The following is a 26,651-nucleotide window of genomic DNA, read 5'->3' as shown; positions in this document are numbered from 1 at the left end:
GAGTATTAGGGCCAGACTAAGAGTTCTAGACTATTACGACTTTATTCTCGTAATGTTACGACTTTATTCTTTTTTTTTTTTAGTATTAATACTCCGTCGTAGTATTATGCACTACAGAAGCGTATTGCATTTACTATGCTCTCTAAACTCAGAAAAAAAACTCAGAAAAACAAACCAAAAAATGAATAACTCAGAAAAACACAAATAATTACCTTGAAAAACAAACCAAAAAAATTAATTTTTAAGTGAATGCAATACGCTTCCGTAATGCACCGCAGAAGAACAATATAAACGAATAAGGACCAGAATAAGGCTGTGTAGTCCCCCAACAGTGTTTCATTATTATAATAGAGGGTTCTGTGCACACATGGAAAATTAATTGTTTTTTCTCCTCAGGTCAAAGAAACTCATTCATAAAGTTTACTATTTTGCAGAATTTCTTAGAAAAACAAAAAGGTTTAAATGTAGCCTTGTACCTTTTTGTAATATGCACATGTTTTTCTCATGTCCTGTATCCCAAATATTTTAGTCAGATATAAAGAATTAGATATAATTTAAGGTTAACGACTTTTGCCCTTTCTCATATTTTCTTCTATACAGACAATTTAAATTAATCTATTTCTGTAATAATTAATATTAATATCCACGGGTAAATATCATATCCACTGCAGCAAATGGAGGAATAGCAAGCACTATTTTATGTTTGTATGTTTGTTCTCGTCTCAGAAAAAAAAAATGCAGCAAAATAGCAGTAAAGATTTGTGGGGACATTTCACACTTAAACTTTAAATGTATACCCCTTTTTGGACATTTCTGCCCTCTTTCTTAAATGTTATATAAAGATCTACTGTTTATATATATTTTTTATTTCAACAGAATAAATCCCCCATTTCTTTTCATGTTTATTTCACATAGCCTGTGTGTTAATATAAAATAAAATCTTACAGCGTTAATTATTCAGTTGATATTTTTGCTTACACTGAATAATAAGTGCATGCAATCAAATTATCACAAAAACTTGTGAACAAGGCGTTGGGGTTGCAAAAAAACACTCTGCCAGGAGTGTGTTTTAATTATAAACGAGTCACGTAGTAACGCTAATTATGCCGGATCGTAAACTTTCTTGAGATTTTAAAGTAAAAACAGCCTCTGAGTGAATGTGACTGCGCTGCCATTTACCAACAGGTGGCGACAAACTACTAAGAGTCTTTGTGGAGGACTGTTAATACTGGGTGCTTCACATTTTAAAAAAAAATAAATGAAGAGTTTCCCATAATTTAATATTATTTATCTGCCAAGTAAATGCTGTCTACACGCAACTGTACTTCATTGTAAATCTAGTTTACATGTCTGTGTAGCCTGTAAATACAATATATTGTTAATCAGGGGAGAACAATGTCTTAAAGAAAAAAAGAAACGCATAACAACTTGTGGGAATAATTGCGATGGAGGGTAAATTGAGGCCAGAGCCGACTTTCTTTTGTTCAATAAACTACCAAAATAACTTTTACACACTTTCTGAAATAAAAATAAATAAATAAAACGATTTCTCAGCACTTTTGTGACTCATCTCAGTTCTCAGTCATTTGTGTAAAGAACCACGTTTAACTTTTTTAAAGGCTCGGGGTGTGACTCGTGGTCTCTCAGCCTCATACGGTCATTTTCTGGATATTACAGCAGAGAAAAGGGGCGGAGAGCTGAAGATCCTCAGTATTTCCTCCAGAGCGCCGAGCACACAATGACACAGTGCGCCCGGTAGAGCAACATGCCAAAAGCTGGATATTTTATATGGATTTTATTCTCCTCATGGGGTACGACTTTTTCTTTCTTTCTTTCTTTCTTTCTTTCTTTTTTCTTTCTTTTTTCTTTCTTTCTCTCTTTCTTTCTTATTGTCTCATACCATGTCCCTTACACTTACAGGAGTAATTGCCGGCAGTGTGAGGACCCTACCTCATGTGATGAAGTACCAAACAGTGATACCTCAGAAACTGAAGGATTCATCTCTCAATAATGATGCTGCTACACATCAGGTAGGCCTAACACACACTCTACTGTATTATTTTATCAGTTTATTTAAAAAAAGGAGGGTGTTTAACTTTTTAAAGCATGCATTAAAGTCTTTTCTACTGTGTGTGTGTGTGTGTGTGTGTAGAGATACCCTGATGTACTCCAGTACTCTCTGACGATTGAAGGGCAAAACCACACACTGCACCTGGAAAAGAACAAGTGAGATGTTTTTTTATGCTATGTTTTTATTTTACTGTGCATCTTTATATATTACACTGTGCTTTCTTTCTTAATTTGTCAATATTATTCACATAAAAATACTCTCTTCTTTTCAGAAATCTGGTTGGGAAAAGCTTTTCTGTGACACACTATTCTGATCAGGGCACCCAAGTCACAACAACTCCAGATCTTAGGGTATGTAGCTTTGCATTCTTTCACCACCATTTCTCTAACATGAACATAATCCCTGTATTTGTGATCAGCTCGCGTTATCATATTCACTTATATTCTTTTTTAGTGTAGCATACTTGATTTTCAGACTCAAGTTTTACTTCCTTGATTCGATTTGAATCACTGAATAAAGTGCAGATGTGAGCAACTCACAGGTGTCAAACCAGGCTAATATATATTTCCCAAGAACTATTTTATTACACAGGCTACAGTGAATCAAGTACAGGATTTCCTGCGCCACCTACACCCACCCAGTTTCAGTGGTTTTGGTGCATTTGCTTGCTGGGTCTTACATCAAAGTCACAACTCTGCACTGTAAAATATAATACATCCATATCTATCCATATCCATATCTGATCTTGAACATTATTCTATTGATAAGAGAATAGCAATATGGTTACAGCTTTTCCAACACACATACAACAAGTTTTATATTCTTACCAGTCCTGTTTTTACGTCTATACAACACAAATAACAAAACACACAAAAGTAATAGTTCACATTTAATTAATTCCTATGGATATCAGTCATCTTCATCATTGGCAACTTCAAAATTCCTGTTACGGACATTTTATGCAATCCCTGCCAGTATTTTCCTGTTATTCGTAATATCAGTTTCTCAACTGCAAAGTTCCTCTTTATGAGAGGTGACATTTCACATTGCCACTATTGAGTAATGTGAAGAGGAATTGACATATATGGTTAATATTGCAGTTAATTTATCTGACCATGTCACACACAGTACAATATATCGTCTTCAAATTAGACCACAGTCTTCCACTGTGCTTGAGAAAAACAGTGTGAATTGAAATCTCTCCTTTGATTCTGTGACAAATAATGAATGTCTGTTCAGATTCACTGCTACTACCATGGACACATTGTGGGAGTGGAGGAATCCTCTGCCAGCGTGGGACTGTGTTCAGGAATCAAGTGAGTAATGCTGGATGTACTTTTTTTTTTTCATCCTGTATCTCTAATTACAAAAAGATTATTGTTTTCCTAAGTAGAGAGACAAATGTAATCAAAACCCATGTTGATGTGGGTCTGTGCGTCCAATCCAATGAGAGGATCAGTCCCTCTGCATCCATTTCCTCTATCATGAAGACCATTAAGATGTAGCTTTGTGTCTGTGAAAACCTGTAACCCAATTAAACAAGGGCCATGCAAACTTCCGTGGAAACTTGGAAGCATGATAAACAAAAGACAAGTCTTGTAATGAGTAAATTTGAGATCTAGCCACACTGAAGTTCCTGTTTTGCACTACAGGGGGTTTGTGCGTCTCCAGGACCAAATGTACCTTATCGAACCTCTGGCCGGCGACGAGGCTGGGCAACGCGATGAAAGACAGAGCTCTGACGTTAACAGTGACGAGGGTCTTCATGCTGTTTACAACTACAAACACCTGAGGAGGAAGAGGAGCTCCTGTTCCCATGGAAACACGACCACTTTCTATGATCATGTAGCTCAACCGTCTGGACTGTTCAAGCTCAGCAGTCTGGTAAAGACACACAGCGTGGACACATACAGATATACACCAGGGTTGGAATCCTACAGCTGATGTCTGAGAGCCAGCATTAACTATAGCTTTAGTAACTACAGTAAAACTGTGTAAAAAATATCACAATATAAAGTTCAAATTATGTAATCTGCATCAAATTTATGACAAAAAACAAACATGTTCCAAACACAGTTAAATTTTTTGAAAATTTAAATGTTTTCTGCAGTTTTGTGCTTCACATTGTCATACAGTTCAGTGTAAGAAATGAAACTAAAACAAAGGAAATTAACAAAAGGGATCGCACAAAAAAACAGACACTAAGTAGAGGAAGAGAGAGATAATAGATCTTAAGATTTGCAAAGTAGTACAGGATGTGAGAGTTAGCTTCAATGTCCATCTTTATGCATATTTTAATAGATAAAGTCATCAAACATGAACATTAAAACACAGTCATTTATTGGGCTATATTAAATATCCTTAAAGCAAAGTTTTATTTTTCTGGTTCCACTATGTTTTATGTGTCTTATTTGTTTATTTTACTTCTTACTTTATTGTATTTTGGGTATTTTATTCACTTGTTATACTCACTGTACCTTTATGTGCTGGATTATATTTAATGGTGGTTGGGATTTGTTTTAATTTCTGTTAAACACACTTTAATATTGTTGATATCTTCTATGTTTTGTGTTATTCAGAAAAGCAGAGCACAGACCAAAGACCGTGCAAGAAAACCTAGAACAGTGGAGCTGGTTGTGGTGGTCGATAACACAGAGGTTTGAATTTTTTTCTCTCTGACTGAGTCTGTTATCTCAGATGTAGCCTATTAATGATAACAATCTTATGAGTGATACACTTTCCCCCGAAGAAGTAGATTATGTTTTGTATCTGAGATGCTGTTACTAACTTAATAATAATATAACAATAACTTTTTCTTCTCATTTCTTTTTAGTATAAGAAGTTTGGCAATAAGAAGACAATAGAGGCCAGAGTGCTTGAAATAGCAAACCACGTCGACAAGGTATGTTTGTTTCTCTGTAATCTATCAGTTAAAGTGATTCAACCTTGTCATGGAGAAATAAAAATCCACTAATCTTGGCAAAAAAAAGTAGCAAAGAATTTAAAATAAGGACATTATAATGTTCAAATGAGTATAAATGCTCAATTTTGTGTCATTTTATGCCATTTCCATTCTGAACTAATTAACTATTCCATCTATTTTTACTGGTAATTTAGTGCATTTTCATTGGCGGCAGATAAGGCTCGCATTTTTCTCACAATGCAGCACAGCCACGTGTAAGAAATCTGTCCTGATACTATTTGTTCTTTACTGACTGGAATCTGACCAATAAGAAGTTCTCTTTCTGTGAAAATCTAACTTTATCTGTGAATTTTCACACCTAAACTGAAAATTTTCACACATATCACACAATCCTCTTTGCATAGTCTGAAAGAGTAGTGCCAACCTGAATGTACCATCAGACAGCACTAAACAGTGGTTTCCTGTTAAAGCATTAGAGATAAGGCGACTGTTTCTCTAATTTGCAGCATTATTTGTTGGACTCACTCACATTAAGAAATACTGATTTGAACAATTTACCTGACAATTCATTCAGTTTTAGGGGAATTTTCTGTGCTAACATGTTTCACTGTTTCAGCTGTATCGCCCCGTGGGTGTGCGTGTGATGTTAGTCGGTCTGGATCTCTGGTCGTACAAAGATCAGATAGAGGTCAGCACTGACCCTGAGGTCACCCTCCACCGATTCCTCCAGTGGCGTCAGCAGAGCCTGTTGCCGAGGATTAAACATGACAACGCGCAGTTCATCACGTAAGACACGCTAAAAAGATGGTAAGATAATGCGTTAGGCTGTTAGAACTGGTGTCTAAACATCGTTCCTCTTCTTCGTTCAGTGGCGTGGATTTTGATGGTTCTACCGTTGGCTTAGCTAACACCAATGCAATGTGCACCTCTAAGTCTGGAGCTGTCAATGAGGTAAATATAGGTTTTTGTTTAAAAAATGTAAAATGAATGGGATTTGAGTGATGTTAATGTCAGTTTGACTCAACTCCACTTCTGTCTACTATACACACACAGGACCATAACACTAACGCAATAGGAGTGGCCTCTACTATTGCACATGAGATGGGTCACAACCTGGGCTTGTCCCATGATACTGAAAACTGTGTCTGTGGCTCCATAACAACGAAAAGAGGCTGCATCATGTCTGAGAGTGTTGGGTAAGCTTAGTTTCTCACCTGCACATAACCTCCCCCAAATCTACAGTCCTTAAACCCAAAGTTATAGCAAATATTTTCCTTTCTATCTTTTCTTTTAGCATGGTGTATCCAGAGTGGTTCAGCAGCTGCAGTAAGCAGCAGCTCAGCAGCTTCTTGGAGGAGGTCAACCCTGCCTGTCTGGTGGATACTCCTTCTACCGATCGAGTCTACGGAGGGCCAGTGTGTGGAAATGCCTTCCTGGAACCTGGAGAGGAGTGCGACTGCGGCACTGTAGAGGTTTGTGCATGCCGTGCTCACACAGGGTGCACACATGTAACTAAAGCACACAAAGGAGACTGGTTTGTAATATTCTTCACCCCTCTATGTCTCTCTCATAGGAATGCAGGAATCCCTGCTGCAATGCCACTACCTGCAAACTTAATGCAGGTGCCCAGTGTGCAGAGGGAGAGTGCTGCCACAACTGCCAAGTAAGTAATACTCTACTCTAGATGCATTTAGTCACACTGATGCTAACTGTGTTACCATACAGCTAGACACTGTCTGACTGTGCCGTCTGGCCGGTTATGTGCGAGTGTACGTATTTCAGTAGTCGGTACATCACCATCTGTGCCTCTATCTGCTCTGCAGCTGAAACCGGCACAAAGTGTCTGCCGACCAAAGGCAGGAGATTGTGACCTGGCAGAATACTGCACTGGCTTCTCCGCCTCCTGTCCAACTAACGCCTACACCCAAAATGGCCTGTCTTGCAACAATGGAAAAGGATACTGCTACAATGGACAGTGCCCTTCACGGCAGGAACACTGCAAGAGACTTTGGGGACCAGGTAAAACACCTGTGATTTACAGTTTGGTTAAGATGTGCTTTGATTCTGATACATCAGTTCTTACATCTGCAGCCATGGTGTTTGTTATGACTCTGTTTAGATGCCGAAGTAGCTGCAGATCTTTGTTTCACCCAGCATGGAAACTGCAGAAAGACACTGTTTAGCAAGAGATGTTTGAGCCGGTATGTATTTAAAAGCCAAAACAGCACTATAATATCAACAGTGTGGTGTTGTTGGTCTTTGTGATCATTGCTTTGTGCTTTTTGGTTACAGAGATCAATACTGTGGGACACTTTTCTGCTCTGGAGGCTGGGAATTTCCAGTGACATCTAGGAAGTCCTTTTACATAGTCAGAAATGGAGACATATGCAATGAGGCAACTATGAACCCTGAAGATAACTACCCTGCAGATCTGGGGATGGTGCCTACTGGCACTAAGTGTGACAACAACATGGTAAGATAACTACACAGTTAGCATCAATAAAACCTCCAAATCTGTGAAATGTGTCAATGTCCTCACAGTGTCTTTATCTGACTTTCAGGTATGCTACAATCAACGGTGCGAAGACATCAAAAACTTAAAAGTGTACGGAACAAACAGCTGCTCTGCCAAATGTAACAACCACGGGGTAAGACATCTGTTAAACTCACTTTGAAACACTTGGAGCGCTGTAGAGCTGCGACAACATGACTGACTGTGAGTTTGATTTCTGGCAGGTTTGTAACCATGAGAACAAGTGTCACTGCGACCCCGGCTGGGCCCCGCCTTTCTGTGATGTGCTGCTGTCAGAGCAGCCTAAAGGTACGTGTTGTGCTTGTCTGTCCACACACTGATAGTCAGAATCTGAATATCTGCCTCTTTGTATGCCTGACCTTTTTAACGACTATGATTTACACGTGGCTGTTTTTGTATCTTCCACTGTTTTTCACCAAGATTTAATACTTGAAATAGATTTCACCAGGACACTCAAACAATTGTGCTTTGTTCCACTGAGCACAAACAGACACTCATATAATGGAATTCCCCCATTAGTCCGTACAAATGCAGTAATGACGTTACAGTACATCTTGTTTCCTGAGCGGCTGACGTATGCCGTTACATGCTCATCCTTGAGCCATAAAAGAATATTGTCACAATGAATGTGTGTTTGTGTGTGTACAGAGGGAGATCTGTTGGTGTATATTGTGTCACTGGTGGTTGGCTTGCTTCTGCTGTTGGTCCTGGTCATTGGGAGTTTGATGTGCTGCATCAGAAAAAAGCGGCCTGCAAAGAGGTACAGAAAGAAGTTAATTCTTTCTTTCAGTCTCACTATGTACATTAAAATCATATCATATCAATCTTTTAATCATAACTTCTGTGTGTATTTCTTTACAGATGCCTCCAATCTACCTCAGGACAGTCCAACCCGTTGTTTCGGTCAAGCAGTACGCGAGGCAGCCCTCATGTCGGGTCCAGACAAATCAGCAAGCCTATATTTGTGGAGTCTTCAGCCACTCAAGCCTGTAAACCTCTGTCCTCTGCTCCTGCCAGACCACATACTGGAGCAGTGAAGCCCAGTAGAGCAGCTCCAGAGGTGAGATTCAGCATAATGTAGTGATACCATGAGAACTAACACTGTATGTGTTAGCTTTTTCATATTTTTGTCTCCATTAGACATGTTATTTCTATTTGTGGCATTGGAGTTTGGATCTGTAACCATGTAATTATGGTGATTAGTTAGCTAAAGCTACAGAAACAGCGAATATATGCCTGCTGACGTGTCCCTGAGCCACACACTGACTGCAAATATGCTTGAGGGATGCTATTTAAAGATCATAAACAGGGAATTATTGTAGTTCAGCTGCAAAACCAGTAAAGATTTTGGTTAAAAAAAACTAATACTAACTTTTTCTTTCACTCATTTCTGTCCCTACAGCCACCGAAGAAATTCACAGCGGTACCTCAGCCATCAAAGATTCAACAGGTAATCTCATCTGCTGCTTCATTTAAGTGTAGCATCATTTATTGGTAAAATTTTAGTCCTTTTTTTAGTTTCTAGTGTATTTTAATCAGTAAATAAATGTTTTTTTTAGATTGCAAGGCAGTTTATGCAGCCATCAACTGTTCCAAGCAGGCCAATCTATACTGAGGTAAACATACAGAATTCTAATTTTCTTTTTAAGGACATGAATTAGTTACTTTGGTATAAGTGTTGTTATTGTATGTAATTTTTGTGGTCTCTTTTTTTGACAGGATAAGCCACTACCTCCTTCCAGACCTCTGCCACCACTTGCAAATAAACCGGTAAGTGACATTACAGGAGGTCACTTTAAACTAAGAATTTGCATTTGTTCGCATTCACACGTTTAACTGTTCTTCCCACTGGTTTGAAATGTGAACGTCTGCTCTCTCAGATCATGAAGCCAAAGCCTCCGATGCCTCCGGTGAAGCCGAAGCCCTCCGCAGCCCGGTCCCCATTGCCACACACTCAGCTGGTATGTATTCAGACGGTAGCCAAAGTCAACCAGACTTTCCCTAAATCCCCCAAATCCTGGCAGTTGGCATTCAAGCACTCCTAAAGCTATTCAAGGCATTTGCATTTATAAAGACGTCTGTGGTTTTGGACATTGTCCCAACGTAGCAGTGTAATGAGCAAGCAGTGGCTCAGTGTTAGAGAGTCAGTAAGCACATAAACTTCTCCGGGGGCCACCGCTGGATAACTAATAGACAGATAACACAAGCGTTTGGAGAAAGACTGTCCTGAGAGAAGCTCATCAGCAGCTGTTTATTAACAGTACTTGTTTTTCTAGCTTGCAGGGAGAGCCGCCCTGATGCCACCCAGCAGGCCCAGATGACAGAGGGAATAATTCAGCCTGGTGTAAACACTGAGATCCTCTGACAGAGGAGACTGTTGTCGTCCCACCTTGAAGGACTTAGAAATCCTCTCAGGAGACGCTCGTCTGTTTTTCAAGCGGAAACAAGATCCACCGAAGGATCAGCAACAATAAGTGACAGAGCTTTTCTGTCAATTGTGGTCTCCCTGAAGATTACCGCCGTCTGTGTCTTGCTTATGTAAGCCTTCAGTATGTTGATGAAAACCTGATTGACAGACTCAGCGTCTGTGCTTTATAAATGACAAATGGCTATGCTGCCATGATGATGATGATGATTTTTGCTTTTTATTAAGGGAAATGTCTCTCTGCCTTGATCCTTGAATATGTGAAGACTGTATGAGGCAATTGCACTATCAATGCTGAAACAGTTTTATCAACTGTTACTGTTCCCTCACATGGTTTTGGTACTCCTTTTCTAAAAAAAGAAATAAAATAATGTTGTTAAGGGATTTTAAAATGTGCGCACTTTACAGATTTTTTTAAATTAAGAACATAAAAACAATAGTTATGACTTTTTCTTGAACTTTGTACTAACTTAGAGACGCTCGACTGTGTCAGACTGAATATTACATGCATTGCATACATGTTTTGTTTCGTGTTTACTTGATACATGTTGATTGTACTTCTTCAAGGGATTTTATATGGCCTATTCTATGCAGCAGACACACAGTCCTTCCCTCATAATGCCAATGATTGTCCTGCACTTTGAACTGAAAATGCATTATGTTTTCCTATTTATTGAGATTGTCTTTTTGTCTGTAAAAAAAATAAATAAAAAAATAAAAAAAACGAAGCTTACAATAAAAGTTGAATCAATTAAATCATGTGTCTGTCCATGTTTAACATGACATAAACCGTGTTGCCATAGTTAATTAGCGGTCGCCTAGCAACGCCTTAAAACAACCCGTTGCCAAGGGGAAGCTAACAAGGGGGCTAGCTCGGTGAAACAGTTTGGACCTTTTAGAAAGTGTCCAGAAAAGGAAAAAAAACAAAACAAACAACAGATGTTGCTTTAAGAATAATGGACCGAGAGCTGAACGAAGAGGAACTGCAGGATTTGTACGCATGGATAGACAAAATACCTCTGTCCCGGCCCAAAAGACACATCACAAGAGACTTCAGCGATGGAGGTAGTAGCCTCCTTTTTTTAATGCAATCCACAGTAATATGACCTCCTTTGGCGCACATATTTTGTTTGTTTGTTTGTTTGTTTGTTTACTCGTGAACTGACTCTGCCTCTCTTGCTGGAAACCCGTGCAGTGATGGCTGCAGAGGTGGTAAAACATTTCTTCCCAAAGCTTGTTGACCTGCACAACTACATCCCTGCACACTCCACACAGCAGAAGCTCAGTAACTGGGACCTTCTCAACAGGCAAGAAACCAGTCACTTTATATCCCTCTGTTTATTCAGACTGCATGAAGGGCTACTGAATGAATGTAGGACACAATGCCACTGCAAGCTGGAAAGATTCAACTTCTCACAGTCCAGCTTTAATAAATATCTCCCCACATCATCCTTACACAAACACAAACACAAAATGTCACAATCCACAATTAATATCTCTTAATCCAAGTTTTTTTTCTTGTTTGTTTGTTTTTTTTTTGCTGCAAAGCATTTGTTGAGTCCTGCCATGGGCCTCTGAGAACCAGTCCAACACACACCCACTCATCCTCTCCCTCTGTAAACACATTGGCCCCTATGCTGTTTATCATCATCATCATGCATCATCGGTTAAAATCACTTTCAGCGCGCCGTTCCTCTTGTAACTGGTTTTGCCGATTAGAAACATGTGTTTTTTACGTTTGTATTTTTTCTTCCTTTTTCCTGCGGACAGGAAGGTGTTTTCCAAGCTGAACTTTCACGTCCCCGAGGATATGGTGAAGAGGATTGTACTGAGCACCGCAGGAGTGATAGAGCCTATACTGAAGGCCCTCAAAGAGAAGATAGACAAGAAGCTGGAGCACACGACAGAGAATATACTGGTGTGTATGTTTGTGCATGTGTATCCCTTTTTTTCTGTTAATTAATGGGGTCATCTCTCTCTCTCTCTCGAGGGAATCATAAAGCTGTGCTCTGTATTTGTGAGAAAACACACTGTAGCTATAAAAAATAAACCACATTTTGAACATATTTTTTTCTTTTAAACTAAAGGATTTGGAGTACTACGTCACCAGGGATCAGGAGAAACCTCGGACAGGTACACAAACCCTAACATACCTTTCATTTATCTGCCAACTGATGGACTTTATTCTCTACATCAGTTGAGTAGAGAAATCAGCTAAATGACAGAAATTAAAACTGCTGAATTAACAGGAATGTGATGACTGCGTTTCGACTTAATGCCTTGTGCCGCATGTTAGTGTCATCTGTGGAGTGAATTAGCTGACACAGTCAACCCGTGTAACCCTGACTGAAGCTGCATAGTCCAAAAATCACCTTTTTTTAAACACAGGGAGGGAAGTGGGTGTAATTTTAGACTGTTTTCTAACAGTGGTGCTGTATTCACTGGTCATCTGACAAACACAAAATCAGCATATTAAAGACACACTGAGGTGTCTGTTTGGTGACTGCTACCCGCTTCCTGCCTCCTCTTGCTCGTCCTCGTATTGTCTTAGTCTGTGGCCGGCTAACAGCTCTCAGCTAATCTGTCACAGAGATAGCAGTGACCACACGGAGACACAAACATACCTACATTTACCAGGCATCAGACAGGACTGATTAGAGACTCTGTGACGTCTCTTTCTTCCGTTTCCCTCACCTCATCCGTCCCTGAACCTACCCTGTAAAGCAGGGGCCTCCTCCCTCTGCTCTTTCCTCTTCCATCTACACCCCATCCACTATCAGACACACAGCTCAGGTCCTCATATCAACTCCCAACATCACCAGATGGCCCTTATCGCTGGCCTGAGCTCAGCACTGCTGGACTGAAAGGCCTGCTCATTTTTCTTTGTCTCCACCTTTTAATGCTCCCTCCCCGTTTTCTCCCTCTTTCTGCGTACAGTTATTGCCTTTCTGCTTCCTCTCCTCCTCCCCTTTACCTAATTGTGTCCATAAGATTTATTGGATGAATCCCTGCAGGTTTCTAACAGCAGCAGAGGGTTTTAGTCATCATGTTACATTCACATTATAGTTGGAGGTTTTTTGTCTTCTTGTCTTCAGACGTTCGTCAGACTGAAGCGAAACTCGCGGCTCAGCTGGCAGGAGAAGAGATGAAAAAAGATGAAAAGATCAGACAAAAAAACGGGTATGACCCATGTGCTGCTTTTGATGTAAATAAAACGAACCAATAGTAGTGTTTATTGTAATAATGTGTCTTTTGTTCTTTAACTGTATAGTAAACCGCAGCACACGGTGCAGTTTTACGCAAACATGGACCCTACTTACCGACTAATCCTGCAGGAAAAAGAGCAAGCTGTCATGGCTTTGCAGGAGACTGTGGAGGTACACTCACACACACTCACTTTAATCTGGGAAACACTCGGCTGACTGGTAGAACAAAATATTTTTTTTTGGATGTCCTGTAGAGGAAGAGCTTTCTCATACAGTTTAACCCCCCGTAACATTGTTACAGATGTGTGTGCGTGTTTGAGAGAGAGGGAGAGAGAGATTTTTAGGTGTGTGTGTGATACGTATGCGTCATAAGCTGTGTCAGCAGTGGTCAGTGAGTCAGTATCTGCTAAGAGGATGTAATTTTTTTTTCTTTTTGTGTCTGTGGCCACGTGCATTTTAAGAAAGGGCCTTTTACCACCTTAGGAAGTTTTTATCAAGTACCTCCCATTGTTTGACCACATCCTTTCACAACTTTGTGTGTGTGTGTGTGCAGATCCTACAGATGAAAGTAAGCAGGTTAGAGCATCTGGTTCACTTGAAGGACATGCGCATTGAAGATCTGACGCGGCATCTGGAGACGTACAAAGCAAAAGGCAATACATGCTGATGCAAACACGAACACCAACAATGTGTAACACACATGGACACACGGAGCATTTGTAATATTTAGATACAACCATGTAACATCAACTCCAGTACACTCTTACATTAATAAAAAAAGATTAGTCAAGGCAAAGGATTAACTCATAGAAAGTTCTGAGATTATTGTCCTACCAGCTCAAATGCGTCACACCTGTTGAAATGTACCAGTGGGATTACAGATGTGTGATGTCTTAACACTGTCTTTTTTCTGAGTACAATGTGTTTTGATGAAAAAGTTTCGTAATTCGACATTAGTAACACCTTTAATAACAGATTAATGTAGGTACAAGTAACACATTGTCCACTGTTGTTCGTTTAACTATTTAATTACTTCTTTGTGAGGTGTGTGTAGAATTCATGTATGTACAGTCTTCTCTGACCTACTTTGCCTTCACTCGGCCCATTAATTCTGACTGCCAAGAGCTCAATAAATCAACAAGTCACAAACTTTCCAAAGTGTCTTTTTAAACATGAGAGTGTGAAAAATAAGCAGAGTGGAGATCTGAAGCAATAAAATGAACCAAATTATGCAAACAAAATTACGTACATGCAGTGTGAGGTTCATGCGAAAGTCACTTCCTACCAAGTTTTCACTGACATCATTTGTTTCCTGTGTATATCTAGTTCCCTTTAAGTGTTAAGCACTCATTGAACTACTTGGAAATTAAACATTTTAAAGTCAAAGAAGTTGCCATATACGGTTCCTCGTCCAATAAAGGGTTCAGGTCGGTCAAAGATAAAACACAGCTATTGATGATGGCATTTTCCACTGTTTGATGCGTTGGTTTCAGAAATGGTATATAGTTAAGCCAACAGATGACCAAATATAGTAAAGTGTTGCTGACTTTGATCTTGCTCAGCTGTATCAGGAGTAGCTGATCTGCAGCTGTGAATGAGTTCTGTTGTGTTGATCACCTTCATGCCGCTTAATTGATCACCAATCTCAAGCATGAAGCAATAAAACACTGAGGCACAAATGTAACGTTTTTTAGCGTCGATACTTAAACATCTTTTTATCATTTCAAGTAGACATTTAGACTTTTGCCACACTCTGTACACTCTTTATTACTGTAGATAATTACAGTATTAAAGACATTGCATGTAATGCATGTATTATACAGTATACAGTAAGTGTGGGTTAGACTGATAGACCAGTTTACCAGCAGGTCATTATTGTCCAACAGCAATATTCTATTTCATAATTTATGAATTTCATAATAATCAGAATTCAACAGGTGTTGAATGGATACTACAGCAATGCGGTATTTCTGTCCCATAAAGCTGCAGGACTTGCAAGAGACAATGTTTAAAAAAAACGGTCAAAATCGCAGCAACAGACCTACATACCTGAAACACTGAAATTCTACTTTTCCCATAATGCAACTAAATTGCATATTTCATTGAATCTCCTCTGCCTGTTAAACACGCTCATCCCTCAAACTCCATACTCCCAGTCTATAATGTAGGTTTTATGTCATATATGGAAAGCGAAAAGGCGTGGTCACACCAGACACTGGCACAAGTTTGAAGTTTGGTGACATGGGGGCTGCTAGTTAGTAGGACTAGGTTGTACAATAGCTGCAGCAGTTCATACTCCCATAGAATAGGTTCAATAAAAATGGATGCTGACATACAGCTAATCAGCTATGATAGCGTCCTCCGTTTTGGACTCTCCGGCTTTCTGTTCACTCAAAGGACATCACTGTCAACACGTTCAGCGAAGCAAATTTACAGGCCAAAGTTGAAAGGTTGTAAAGTCAAAAGTTGAGTGGATTTACTGCAAAATTCACCACAAAAGTTAACTGATGACATCCTCAGAGTTAGTTTCCCAGAAGAAAGCTCCCTTAAGAGCCACAGAAAACATGATACAAGTGTTTTCACATGCTTAGTAGTACTTCTGAAGAAAAGGACTGACAGTTTAAAAAGGAGAAGAAAGAAGGATGAAGCATATAACTCAGAATTTTAGATTTAGAATCTAAACTTAACAACTGACTCGAGCGACGACTACAAAATCCATCCTGAGGATCAGAACCGGTGAAGGTCCGAAGGGGGAAGTGCTGAGAAATAGCAACGCTAATACTCTCTGTGTGAGTGTTGCACACACACAGGTTAGGAATGTAAGAGAAAACTGCAGAACATAGAGCCGCTATTGATGATGGCGCTGACTGCCGCTGATGAATCAGTATCATACTGTTGTTTAGGGACTGGATTTACAGCCCCACAGTGAGAGATGAGGGACCACACCCTTGAATCTCTGGGGAGGGACAGATCCAGGGAGGAGTCAAGGCTAGAAGGATCATGCAGGATCTGAGGATCAGGGACAAAAGGAAGGAAAGAGAAACGCTGGCTCATGTAGGAAGGAGAAAACCTGACCTTGACCCCACTTCCTGAGAGGGAGGGGCTTTAAACTCGCTGGCTCTGACACCAAATATGACCACTCATTAAAATGAACACCAGACACCCACACACAAAAAACCCCCTCCTCAGTTAAATCAACAAAATGAGGATGACTGAAGATTGTTTACACTCACAAACATGCTTTATGATCTTATTTCTCACAAATGCTGGAAAAACAGATCTGGGGTCAGACTAAAACTAAACACCATCCCACAGAAAGCAAAGACTGGCAGTTTGGCCGTGAAAGGATACCAGAGATCTTTGTGAGGACTGAGAGGTCATAAGAGGAAGCTATCACTCATGTGGTCATCCAGGCAGTGGTCACACGCACTCACATGCACTCACACGCACACTTTGAATGCTTCCTGGAAAGCCTTTGTGAACAGCTGACTGGCCCTGCTGAGGGGCAGGATTTGAGGTTCAGTCAGTCTTTTGGGGTGACCATTTTACAAACTCAACAAACACATCTCTGTTTTTTTGTAATGTTTACAACACATTATGTGGGTTAGAACAACAGGGACTGTGTGATGGATTGTGTGTGTATATTCACTTAATGTTCAATGAATCATCCTCGTGTTGCCACAACCACCCAGACGTCCAAATTAAGTGACTAGCCGGCACATGCACGTCGTATGATTTCTCACTCAAATATTTGGAGGAATCTAAATAACTGATTCTGCACAGATTTGGAGCTTGTGAAGTGAACGATTTTAAATCTATAACCATTTGTAAACCTGTGAAAAACATCTTAATAAGACATATAAGTTTGTGAATGTATAGAAAACATTTGTAGTAGTAGGTTCTTCTGTTCAAACAGGTAACTTCAGTGTGCATGTGTAGTTAGTTAGTAGTGTTCCAAAGAGTATGGGAACTCTGAGTTTCACACAGTTTATTTCTTTAAAACTGTACTCGGATGTTAAATGTTTTTTGCCAGTCTTTGTGTAACCTTAGTTGACTTCAGAAACTTTCCTGTCACTTTTTTCCACAGCTTCTTCTTCTTCTAACATTATTTCACATGCTCACTATCTGATTGACCCTTATTTGAACCCATAGTCCCGTCTTTGTTTTTCCTTTTTGCTTTGTTAAACTGATCTTATTTTTCTTTTAATCACCACAAACTCTCTTTGGGGCTGGAGCTTGGGCTCGGCTGAACCAGAGCATTCATGGTGTTAGGTCTCCTCCTGTTGGCATTCGAGTGTACTACATAATGTCCACACACAAATCAGCACAGGGAGGCGAGAGGTACCAAAATAGGTTTTATTTTTACATAAGAACATTGTCAAAACTTGAAAACATATTTTGCATATAAACCTTTTAAAACAAAGAGACAATGTTTGAATTTCACAGATTGTACAAAATATTGACCAAAAAAATCATTTCTATGAGTGATTCATACCCCTCTTTTGCATCTTTGTTTGAACCCACCACCAAAGCAAACAGCTCTAACTGTCATTCAGAGGTCCAGTAAACATCACAACATCTTCCAAACACTAATAGTGTCCACTGCTAGTTCTGTCTTTCTCAGTTAGTCTGCGAAGGAGGCCGCACAGTACAGCCTGTACATCCAAGCTCTAAAGAAGTCTCACACAAGTTCAAAAGGAGCTTTTTTTTCAGTTCATAAGAATCACTGAATCTTTAAGTCTGGGATAACCCAATATTATTATTAAGGCTTGAATTCTGAATGGTGGAAGTATTTCCATGTTTCTCAAACAGAGCTGAACAAAATCCAAAGCTTAAACACAATAAAAACTAGCACCAACTTGCATCTTATTGAAGCCCATTAACATTCATCTTTAAAGAAAACAAAGCATGTGTTTGTGCAGTACTGAAATTCATGTCGTGTAGGTTAATGTTGTAATTAGAAGTTGCGCGTTGCCATTAAAATCATTTAAATTATCTTGTTTAGCAAAGATTAAAAAAACATTGCAGTTCTTGAATTACAGAGAAATGTTAACACTGACAGAGGAAAGGAGCTTTTGTTTATATTATTTCTACTTTGACAAACCAACGTCCTCTTAATATTCAATGTCACACACACCTACTGTAAATAGATGGTGCAATAAAACTGTGATTGTGTAATAAAAATGTCACTTAAAATATTTGCAGAAGACACAAATTTAGATTCTAGTGGTGTTTTGGACTTTGATTTGAAACTAAATCACAGCTTTGCTTATCCTCAAATCAAATAGTTATTTTCTTGTTTCACCACTTCACTGTTCATACTTGTGTGTCACCAGATTTTAACATGCAGCATATATGTAATTTCTTTTTTTTTTCCTGGCACAATTGTCAATTTCTGGCTTTTGAAGAGTGTAAGCTGTTCAACATCGAGCAGCCGTTTTACTAAAATAAAAATCAGTTTCCTGAGAATTTACATTCCAACCACATCTATTTAAGCTGTATAACAGAATTGGCAGACAATTGCAGGCACTACTAATCATCTGAATCAAGCCACTACAAATTTCCACATGCACGGCCCTGATAATCAAAACCAGATGGAAGAAAGAAACATGTGCCGACTTCTTGACAAGAAAAAACAAATCATGACTTCCTCCAGTGGCACTATTATTCAACAGTTTTATTGTTTCGTTCACATATTAATTAGTTCTTAGATTATCTTTTTGAAACTGATTTTTCTCAGTTGGCTTTACAGTAAGTGCCACAGTGGGTTTAGTGCAGCGTCTCAAGTCTTTCTGTGGTGGGTGCTCGCTCAACCACAACTACTAACAGCAAACTATCACCAAGCTAGCAGAGGATAAACTACATTACTACCGATCTGACACTACTTTATATTAACTATAGAAACTGTGAACACACGATGACAGCCCTCCAACCTCAAAGACTTGAGTATCTGTAGAACAGTACCTAACTTTGTGCAGGCTCAGGTGAAAATTGAACTAAGTCAGGCCACTCGTTTCTAGAACGTTAACATTTAAAAAAATCTTTCACAGCTCGTTTTCATGTCTGTAGGACAGAGCCCGACCGATATGGGATTTTTGAGGCCAATACCAACTTTAGAGGTGTTGAACTTCACTGATTACCGATATGGCGGCTCATACAGCGACTTTTTATAAGCTGGTATGAAAATCGCTCTTTTCTATGCGGATTTTACACCAATATGACTATGCAAAGGTAATCAGGAGCCTGCTTTCTTAAACAAATAACTTTATTAAAGAATATTTACGTTTAATATTCTTGAAAAATAATTTAACATATACATGTTCAACCAATGGTGCATATAGGATAACATATACACTAATAGGACAAAACAGGCTGATATACTGGTTGGGCTCTACTGTATGATTTCAGCCAACGGGAAATGTAAGTGGGCTCCATTCTTCTGCTGATATAATAACATGTATAATGCTCTAACTACAGCAAATAACTGTGCAGCATTTCATACTGTAAGGTGAGGTTAAACAGCCCTCACACTGACTCGTGTTAAGAGAGGAGCCAACTAGTGATTTAGTGTAAGAGAAGATGGCATAGATGACCTACCCGCATTACACACTTACATAAACCATCCTGCTTTTAATTAGTGTCACCTGTCAAGATTCCAGTTAATTGAAACTAGAAATTAATTGTCAAAAATCCTATACATTTTCATCACAAAATCACTCCTCTTGCATACAAACAAACAAACAAAATGAATGCAGATCCAACAGCAAAGTTAAACACTGCACTGGTTGCAAGCGCATGTAAATTAGGGCGACTACTTGCTGTCGCCTTCCCCAGGCATAAGCATTTATTATGCTTTTGATTTTAAACTATGGCATCATTCTCATTCCTAAACATTGTCTTTTTCCAAAGAGTGGAAGGTAAAAAAAATCTTTCCCTTTTAGCTGGCCTTCCCTACTTCTGTGTCCTTAAATTGTCACTCTTTCTTTGCCATTTAGATTTAAGACTGAAGTGTGTTGTTCACACTAGCTGCAAAGCTATCCCACCCATCATCTTCAGTTTAGTGCTCTCCACCTCACAAGACAAATCATCAGGTTCTCCCGTCCTGTGCAGAGGCAGAGCTGTGGACTCACTACCCATCAAGCTTCGCTTTAAGCAAGTCTGGTTGAGCACTGGAGCGTCCAGACTTAGGGGGGCTGTTGTTTCCCTCTACAAACATGTTAGGGATTTCCTGCCCAAAGTAGATCTTACTGTTAGCTGCTATGGCCTGGTACTTCATCAGCTCTAGGTACTCCGGGGTTAACTTCACCTGCAAAGATTGAGGAGAAAGACAACAGCATGTGAGGATTGGATTATGGCTAGATCATTATCATTCTTAATGACAATACTAGTGTGGATCTTGACGTGACTACAGCATGTATATTGGCTGTGGAGGATTTGGTTCCAAAAACAAAAAACACAGCTAAACACGTCTTACCCAATGTGATCTGCATCTATTTAATGTTAAAGTTCGGCATTGATCAGATCAATAATGACTCAGTTATTTCGAAAGAGGAGCAGAGAGCCTCTGCCAAAAAGAAAATCCAGTGAATCCACCACAAACATGGGCTGACTGTATAACTCTGACCACACCAGCTGAAATTATATTGTTACAATTCTATTATCAGTATTATATTTATTATTATAATTTATACCTCGCAATATCATGATATTCTAAGGCCATTAAATAGATGTTGTATGTGTGTTTATGTATGAAAACCATTCTTTACCATGTTTGCCTCAGCTATCTTGGAAGCTGTGTAATATTCTGCATCAGCCTTAGCCTTCTCCCTCGCTAAGAAGGCACTATCTGAAACAAAGAGACAGTGTTGAATGAGACAAGACACATGACAGACCAGCTGACCAGACACCAAGGCATACAAATTCATCTTATAGAAGAGAACTAAAAGCAATGAGGCGAACCCTCTATTTCAGAAATCCTCCTCTCCGTCTCCTTCTCCATCACCTTCTGTTGGAAGTGGATCTCTGCAACCTGGGCCAATTTCTGAGCCTCTGTGAGACGGAAAAACTTGAGCCTTAACAACTGTACAGACGGTGGGGGGTTGATAGTTGGGTTACACATGAGTGACTGAAAAAGGGAAAGTGCTAAAATTATGCATGCAAATTTACACCTAACTGACTGGTTGACAGTAAAACACCATCACATTTACCAATAATGGCCTTCTTCCTTTCAGTCTCTGCTTCCTTTTCCACAACCTTCTGTGTCTGAACTGTTATCATCAGACGAGTCTTCTCTGCTTCCCTGCGTACACACACACACACACACAAAAAATGTTTTTCTTTCTGTGTGGTCTAACTTGAACTGAGTGGGTTGGTAGCAGGAGAGAATTTGAAATATGCAACAAGACTGCATTAGTAAGTACAGATTTACAAACTCACATGAGTTCAAAGTTCCTCCGGATAGACTCTGGGATCTTTGGCTTGGTAACTCGGACTGCCTTCATCATGATTTTGAAACAGTGCAGAGGAAGAAAAAAAAAAAAAAAGACAGAAAAGAGATGATGCTTTCCTTACAATCAATCTGCCAATAAATCTTAAACTGAGCAGATGACTGATTAGTTAGGGTTTTCATGTTTCTCTTTCTCAACAATCTCCACCAGCATCAGAAATGTGTAGGAGAAAACAGAAGCAGCCTGAGCTGCAGCTTATACATACTTGTGCTCTGTAGCTATGTCATAAATACAAATCCAGCTTCTGCAAACATGCCTTATTTCATTTTGTAACCATTTGTATATTGCGAACTTTGACTTCAATCCCAGTCTTCCTACTTTCTATGCCCCTCTACTGCTCAGGTTTTATGTATATGTGATTAAATACCTGTATTGTAAGTCCGGGTGCCATAGCATTCAGATCTTTCTGCAATGCAGTCTTCAGGTTCTCATCTATAATGTCTGCAAGACAACAAACAGAACAACAGCTGTGTATTACATTTTAGGAATTTCAGGAGTTAACACACAGCTCAACTTGTGTTACATGTATTGCAGTAAAATGACACAATGCTATCCGTTTCATTAGAAAAGTGTACTCACCAAACAACTCAATATAGACCTCCTGTAGTGTGTGTACACTGCAGAACTGGTTGAGTTCATGGTGAATCTTGTTGAAAATTAGAGTTTTGTCATAATCAGCAGTGTAGTTCCTCACAATGTCCAACACTGCAAATAAATGAACCAAAACAACAGTTATGCAAAGACGCTGGCATTCATGACTCCAACAAATAAGGAACTTTTGCAACAAAAGAGGGAACACTTTGTACATACCTGCTACAGGTACCAGCATGTTAACGACTTCTATCCTGTCGAAATAGATCATCACACCACCACTGTGAAGAAAAGAAAGAAAAAAGTTAAATACGTAATCATTTTAATAAATGGATCAATAACTTAACAGCTACATCAATAAGCTGAGTCTTACCTTGTTCCACAAGGCACATTCTTTATCTCATCTGTTTGGAGTGTGGTCTGAAACACAAAAATTCAAAACATGATCTAACAATTGTCAAGACTATTTTCCTACCACGTGGGTCCTTTCATGAACATTTATCTGGATTTAACATGTGACGAGTTGTAAGTTGTATGTTCCTAGTTTATAAAAGTATGCAAGACTAGATAAAGTAGTGCACGCTTGTTTTAGGTGAACCTGTGTCGATAACAAATACAAGATGCATAATATATCACATATTATCATTTTATTGTGAAAGTTCATTATCGACCTTGAAGATAGTACATTTGACAGAAAGATCTTAATTAAACTTAAGTTCTGTCTTCAGTAAGTTCAAGTGAGTTAAAGTAGCTGAAAGTTGAGGAAAAGATAATAAGTAGACTGAGATTTTTTTAAGATTTTTATATTTTTACTGTTGATCTGATCTGATATACAGGCTGTGGCTTCCACATGTTTAAAAAAAATGATTTGCTGTTCATATTTATGGATGTTTATTTTTTATGCAAACAAAAGGTGATAAAAGATTTCAATTACTTTTTCAGTTTTAGAGTTATAAACGGTATGTATGATTCTGAACCTTTTTACTTATTATTTTTATGTATTAATCACTTTGTATTGCCAATTAGTGAACAGGTTGTAACGTAACTTTCTCTTTGCCTATGGATTAATTATGTGTTTCCATGCACGGATGCAGGTTGGAATTATTACAGAATTTCAAAAGGATGTGACGTCTCTACGCTCCTGTGTGCCTTCTCTCTCCACTTCACTACAGTGTCAACAGTGTGCCACAGCTAATGCTTTATAAATGGAGTCTGCACCTACAACAACACTGTAAAGTTTGTGGAACATACTGTGATACTGTTTACAGCTACTGTTTTAACGTAGCAAAATACCGCCAGCTAGCTTCCCGGGCCTAATCTGGCTGGCCTCCCGTTTTGCAGGTTACTTTGTTGGCGGGCATTGCATGGCGGCCAGCGCCAGAGAACGTTATTCAGCTTAGTTGGGTTGCAGCTGTTGGCTGAAAGGTAGTTTTACCTGCACTGATCTGAAGGTGGTAATGAAAGGCAGCATTATGTGATATCCAGGACCATTTGGAGTAGTCAACAGTGCCCCACCCCTGAAATAAATACAAACAAATTATTTGGTCTGACTTCTCAGCAGCAGGTTATCTTTATAGGCAAATAAAGTGGGTGGACCGAAGAAAAGGAAATGGTGTTTATTCAAGTATAACAGTTAGCAGTTCCTATATATAGACACACACACACACACACACACACACTATGATTTCATTAGTGTATAATCCCATTAAATTAAAGATTTGTTGTGTTTTTGTTTGAATGAGCCTTTTATATCTAAAAGGTGCCGCAGGTCACCTTCCTTGGTGGCCACCATGTTCCTACAGTAGCCCAGAGGGGACAAACTAACCACACACACAATAGTTTCTCCTTTTGCGAGGGAGTTGCAATCTGCAACAACACCACTAGATCCCACTAAATCCTAAACACTGGACCTTTAATTACCAACCTCCCTGCGGGGGCCAGTAAAGTCTAAAATCATAAATCACTGTAGTAGATTGTAGTAAACACATAAGACCATGCTCAAGTCTCATTTTTCTCTTTTTGGTCAAACAGGTTTGCTGTATAAGTGCCTCAGTATCCCAGATATACTTCCACATCCACAACAAATGTATACGCATCATTCTCAGGACACAGGGCTTTTAGAAATAAGAACATGTCATCCATACTCATAGCATATATGTGTTGTTTCCATCAGACACAGATGTTAAGGGTCAGGGTTGTGATACCTGTAGTATACAGCAAGGTGACCCTCCTCTATCTTGTGAATGGAGGAGTGCAACAGGATGGCCATCACTCCTGCTATTGCAGCAAACACTGCCCCTACATGTGGCATCGTCATCCCCACAAACTCACCTACAGGCAGAGAAAAGCGTAAACATTCTGCAATATTTATACAACATTATTTACTCTACACACTATTGCCAGAACTTCTCTGTAATTGTCGGCAGCAGTGCATTCAGTCAGTTACCAGTTTGTTAGGTAAACCTAGATAAAGTAATGCAGTCTAATACAACAAATCCCACCTTTGTGAAGGTTTTAATGTTTGGATTTGTTGAAACTATTCTAGTGAAGTGTTGATTCAACTTCGTGGTTTTGGAGGCTGCAATTTGTGGTGTTGTTGAACTGTATTGCTTTTTACTCAGAGGTGTTTATAATATAGTGAATACACTCAAAAAGTTGACAAAATCTTACAAAACAAGACTTTCTCAATAATCCAAAAAGCTATAAAAAGGGGAACACCACTCATTTCAAAACAACTTGCACTGCACATTGGTTGACAAAGTTTGCAATGAAAGCCCTGCTATTACAGAGGAAAGCTCTTTACTGCAATATCTGTTAAGGTTTAGTAAATGCTCTGATATAGTTTATTCTTTCTTTCTTTCTCTGGGCTGGATTGTTGTTTATTCCTTCCTTTTAAAACTAATAGTTCATGAAGTATAAATCAAACATTACACATACGTTACACAGCGTGCCAGATGTAGGTGCCTGTGCCAGATATCTTTAGTAAACGTAATGTCTCCTGACTTTTAACACAGGTGCACCCAGGTTGAACTGAACGCAACACATAGTCATTCAAAGTAGCTTGGTAACTTCACTTACACACGTTTCTACAGCAAGTTACACCAAAAGTTACGCTCCTAAAGTGCTTTAACAGTTAGTATGCGACGAGCAGTGCGTTATACTTAGCTGCTACTATTAAAAAAAGTGCACAAGTTAACGCGAATAACAGGCAGAAATGTGGAGGTTGCACAGACCTGCACGACTAGCCTGCAGTCATTGCTTGCACGGAGACAACTGCGAGCGAGTAATTCCTGTCAACACACGAAGCGACGCGTTTGTGCCACAGTCGACTCTCTTTTCATACAACAACCACACTGAACGTCGGAATAAATTCACTTCAGCATTAGTCCCCACCACCCCCTCCACACTGGTAGCCACGTTAGCCAGCTAGCTCTCTAATGGGGAAGTCAGTGTCTCGTAGCTTCAGTGCTAACACGTTACATCGCAGAGCAAACGAGTGAACTCACCTGGCGCTGCGCTGAGGTTAAATTATAGTGATAGGCGTCGGAACAAACCGGTTGTTTATGATGAATACAATCACCACGGTATCGAACAGTCCTGCCTTCTGGTTTTTATCGTTCAACGACCCATCCCCCCCTCTCTCTCTTTCTCTCTCTTTCTCTCTCTTTCTCTCGGCCGCCTCCTCCCTCTGGTTTCGCTCTCGCTTGTTACATGATGCTGCCTTCAGGGACGGTCGGAAATCGGACCGCTTGTTGTGGCATTAATGGGACGTTAATGTGAATATTTAATTTGGGGATGTGCGTTTGTTTTGTTTGTTTTAGTGACGTACACGTGTCTTTTATTGTTTGATACAAAAATAAAATATTCATTATTGATAAGGATTTCATCTTTCGTATTGTTGGAATTCCTTTAATCAATATTCAGGGAAATACAGAGGACCACTACAATCAATATCCACCTTATCTTTATTTAAAACATATATCTGACAAAGTCTCTAATTAGCAAAGAGTCACAACACTTTATGGATCTCAATATAATGTATTTAATCTGGTATAATTATTGTACGTTTCTATCAATATTTTTAATGTTGTACTGCACAATCTTTGTTTTTCTGTTTTTAAAGTATGATTATATATATATCTTTATTTATATATAGTGCGTGTGCAAATAAAAAATAATATTATTATTGTATTATTATTAAATATTGTCTTTATTTATATATATAGTGCATGTGCAATAAATAAAAAATAAAATAAATTTCTATACTTTTTTTTCCTATTATTAAATTATAGTTTTTATTTATATATAAATACATTTTATTTACATTTTTTCTTCTATATGATTATTATTTTATTATTAAATATTGTCTTTATAAATAGTACTAGTAGTATTTTA

General features: G+C 39.0%; 3 protein-coding genes across 4 annotated transcripts; 2 read left to right on the top strand and 1 right to left on the bottom strand.

The window, feature by feature from the left end:
* Positions 1 to 1,693: 1,693 nt before the first annotated feature.
* Positions 1,694 to 10,311, top strand: adam8a (ADAM metallopeptidase domain 8a). The gene is made up of 25 exons (XM_035664214.1): positions 1,694 to 1,811; positions 1,921 to 2,030; positions 2,153 to 2,226; positions 2,343 to 2,421; positions 3,311 to 3,387; positions 3,724 to 3,955; positions 4,651 to 4,728; positions 4,905 to 4,973; positions 5,611 to 5,780; positions 5,864 to 5,945; positions 6,048 to 6,190; positions 6,289 to 6,466; positions 6,568 to 6,657; positions 6,818 to 7,013; positions 7,114 to 7,195; positions 7,287 to 7,467; positions 7,556 to 7,642; positions 7,731 to 7,815; positions 8,176 to 8,287; positions 8,389 to 8,587; positions 8,930 to 8,977; positions 9,087 to 9,143; positions 9,247 to 9,297; positions 9,408 to 9,488; positions 9,804 to 10,311. Exons 1-25 carry the CDS (start codon positions 1,766 to 1,768, stop codon positions 9,846 to 9,848), a joined length of 2,652 nt encoding a protein of 883 aa, XP_035520107.1. The 5' UTR covers positions 1,694 to 1,765; the 3' UTR covers positions 9,849 to 10,311.
* Positions 10,312 to 10,807: 496 nt separating this feature from the next.
* spef1 (sperm flagellar 1) lies at positions 10,808 to 14,300 on the top strand. The gene is made up of 7 exons (XM_035663723.1): positions 10,808 to 11,017; positions 11,148 to 11,259; positions 11,723 to 11,870; positions 12,040 to 12,085; positions 13,048 to 13,132; positions 13,224 to 13,329; positions 13,712 to 14,300. Exons 1-7 carry the CDS (start codon positions 10,909 to 10,911, stop codon positions 13,823 to 13,825), a joined length of 720 nt encoding a protein of 239 aa, XP_035519616.1. The 5' UTR covers positions 10,808 to 10,908; the 3' UTR covers positions 13,826 to 14,300.
* A 3,200-nt stretch (positions 14,301 to 17,500) lies between these two features.
* On the bottom strand, positions 17,501 to 25,977 carry erlin1 (ER lipid raft associated 1). 2 transcript variants are annotated; one of them, XM_035663243.1, is made up of 13 exons: positions 25,763 to 25,977; positions 25,490 to 25,546; positions 24,461 to 24,587; positions 23,692 to 23,773; positions 22,630 to 22,676; positions 22,476 to 22,537; positions 22,245 to 22,370; positions 22,033 to 22,106; positions 21,595 to 21,653; positions 21,366 to 21,457; positions 21,118 to 21,207; positions 20,925 to 21,004; positions 17,501 to 20,464 (listed from the first exon to the last, which is right to left on the bottom strand). In XM_035663243.1, the coding sequence occupies exons 3-13, from the start codon at positions 24,571 to 24,573 to the stop codon at positions 20,288 to 20,290; spliced, it is 1,002 nt and encodes a 333-aa protein (XP_035519136.1). In that variant the 5' UTR covers positions 24,574 to 24,587; positions 25,490 to 25,546; positions 25,763 to 25,977; the 3' UTR covers positions 17,501 to 20,287. The 2 variants fall into 2 exon arrangements, with proteins under 2 accessions (XP_035519136.1, XP_035519135.1); XM_035663242.1 differs by lacking the exon at positions 25,490 to 25,546.
* Between the last annotated feature and the right edge of the window lie 674 nt (positions 25,978 to 26,651).

Source organism: Morone saxatilis, unplaced genomic scaffold, assembly GCF_004916995.1.
Source record: "Morone saxatilis isolate NCDOM2014 unplaced genomic scaffold, NCSU_SB_2.0 Contig19, whole genome shotgun sequence".
Lineage (NCBI taxonomy): Eukaryota > Metazoa > Chordata > Actinopteri > Moronidae > Morone > Morone saxatilis.
This window is presented reverse-complemented; position numbering and strand designations above follow the sequence as displayed.

Excerpts from the sequence above, each read along its gene's own strand:
- spef1 (XM_035663723.1), top strand. The coding sequence starts at position 10,909 with ATGGACCGAGAGCTGAACGAAGAGGAACTGCAGGATTTGTACGCATGG. Across the intron at positions 12,086-13,047 it reads TCAGGAGAAACCTCGGACAG|ACGTTCGTCAGACTGAAGCG; the intron begins GTACACAAACCC and ends TCTTGTCTTCAG. Across the intron at positions 13,330-13,711 it reads CTTTGCAGGAGACTGTGGAG|ATCCTACAGATGAAAGTAAG; the intron begins GTACACTCACAC and ends GTGTGTGTGCAG.
- adam8a (XM_035664214.1), top strand. The coding sequence starts at position 1,766 with ATGCCAAAAGCTGGATATTTTATATGGATTTTATTCTCCTCATGGG. Across the intron at positions 1,812-1,920 it reads GATTTTATTCTCCTCATGGG|GAGTAATTGCCGGCAGTGTG; the intron begins GTACGACTTTTT and ends TTACACTTACAG. Across the intron at positions 2,031-2,152 it reads ATGATGCTGCTACACATCAG|AGATACCCTGATGTACTCCA; the intron begins GTAGGCCTAACA and ends GTGTGTGTGTAG.
- erlin1 (XM_035663243.1), bottom strand. The coding sequence starts at position 24,573 with ATGACGATGCCACATGTAGGGGCAGTGTTTGCTGCAATAGCAGGAGTG. Across the intron at positions 21,654-22,032 it reads CACCCGGACTTACAATACAG|GCAGTCCGAGTTACCAAGCC; the intron begins GTATTTAATCAC and ends ATCATGATGAAG. Across the intron at positions 21,208-21,365 it reads AAGGAAGAAGGCCATTATTG|AGGCTCAGAAATTGGCCCAG; the intron begins GTAAATGTGATG and ends TCCGTCTCACAG.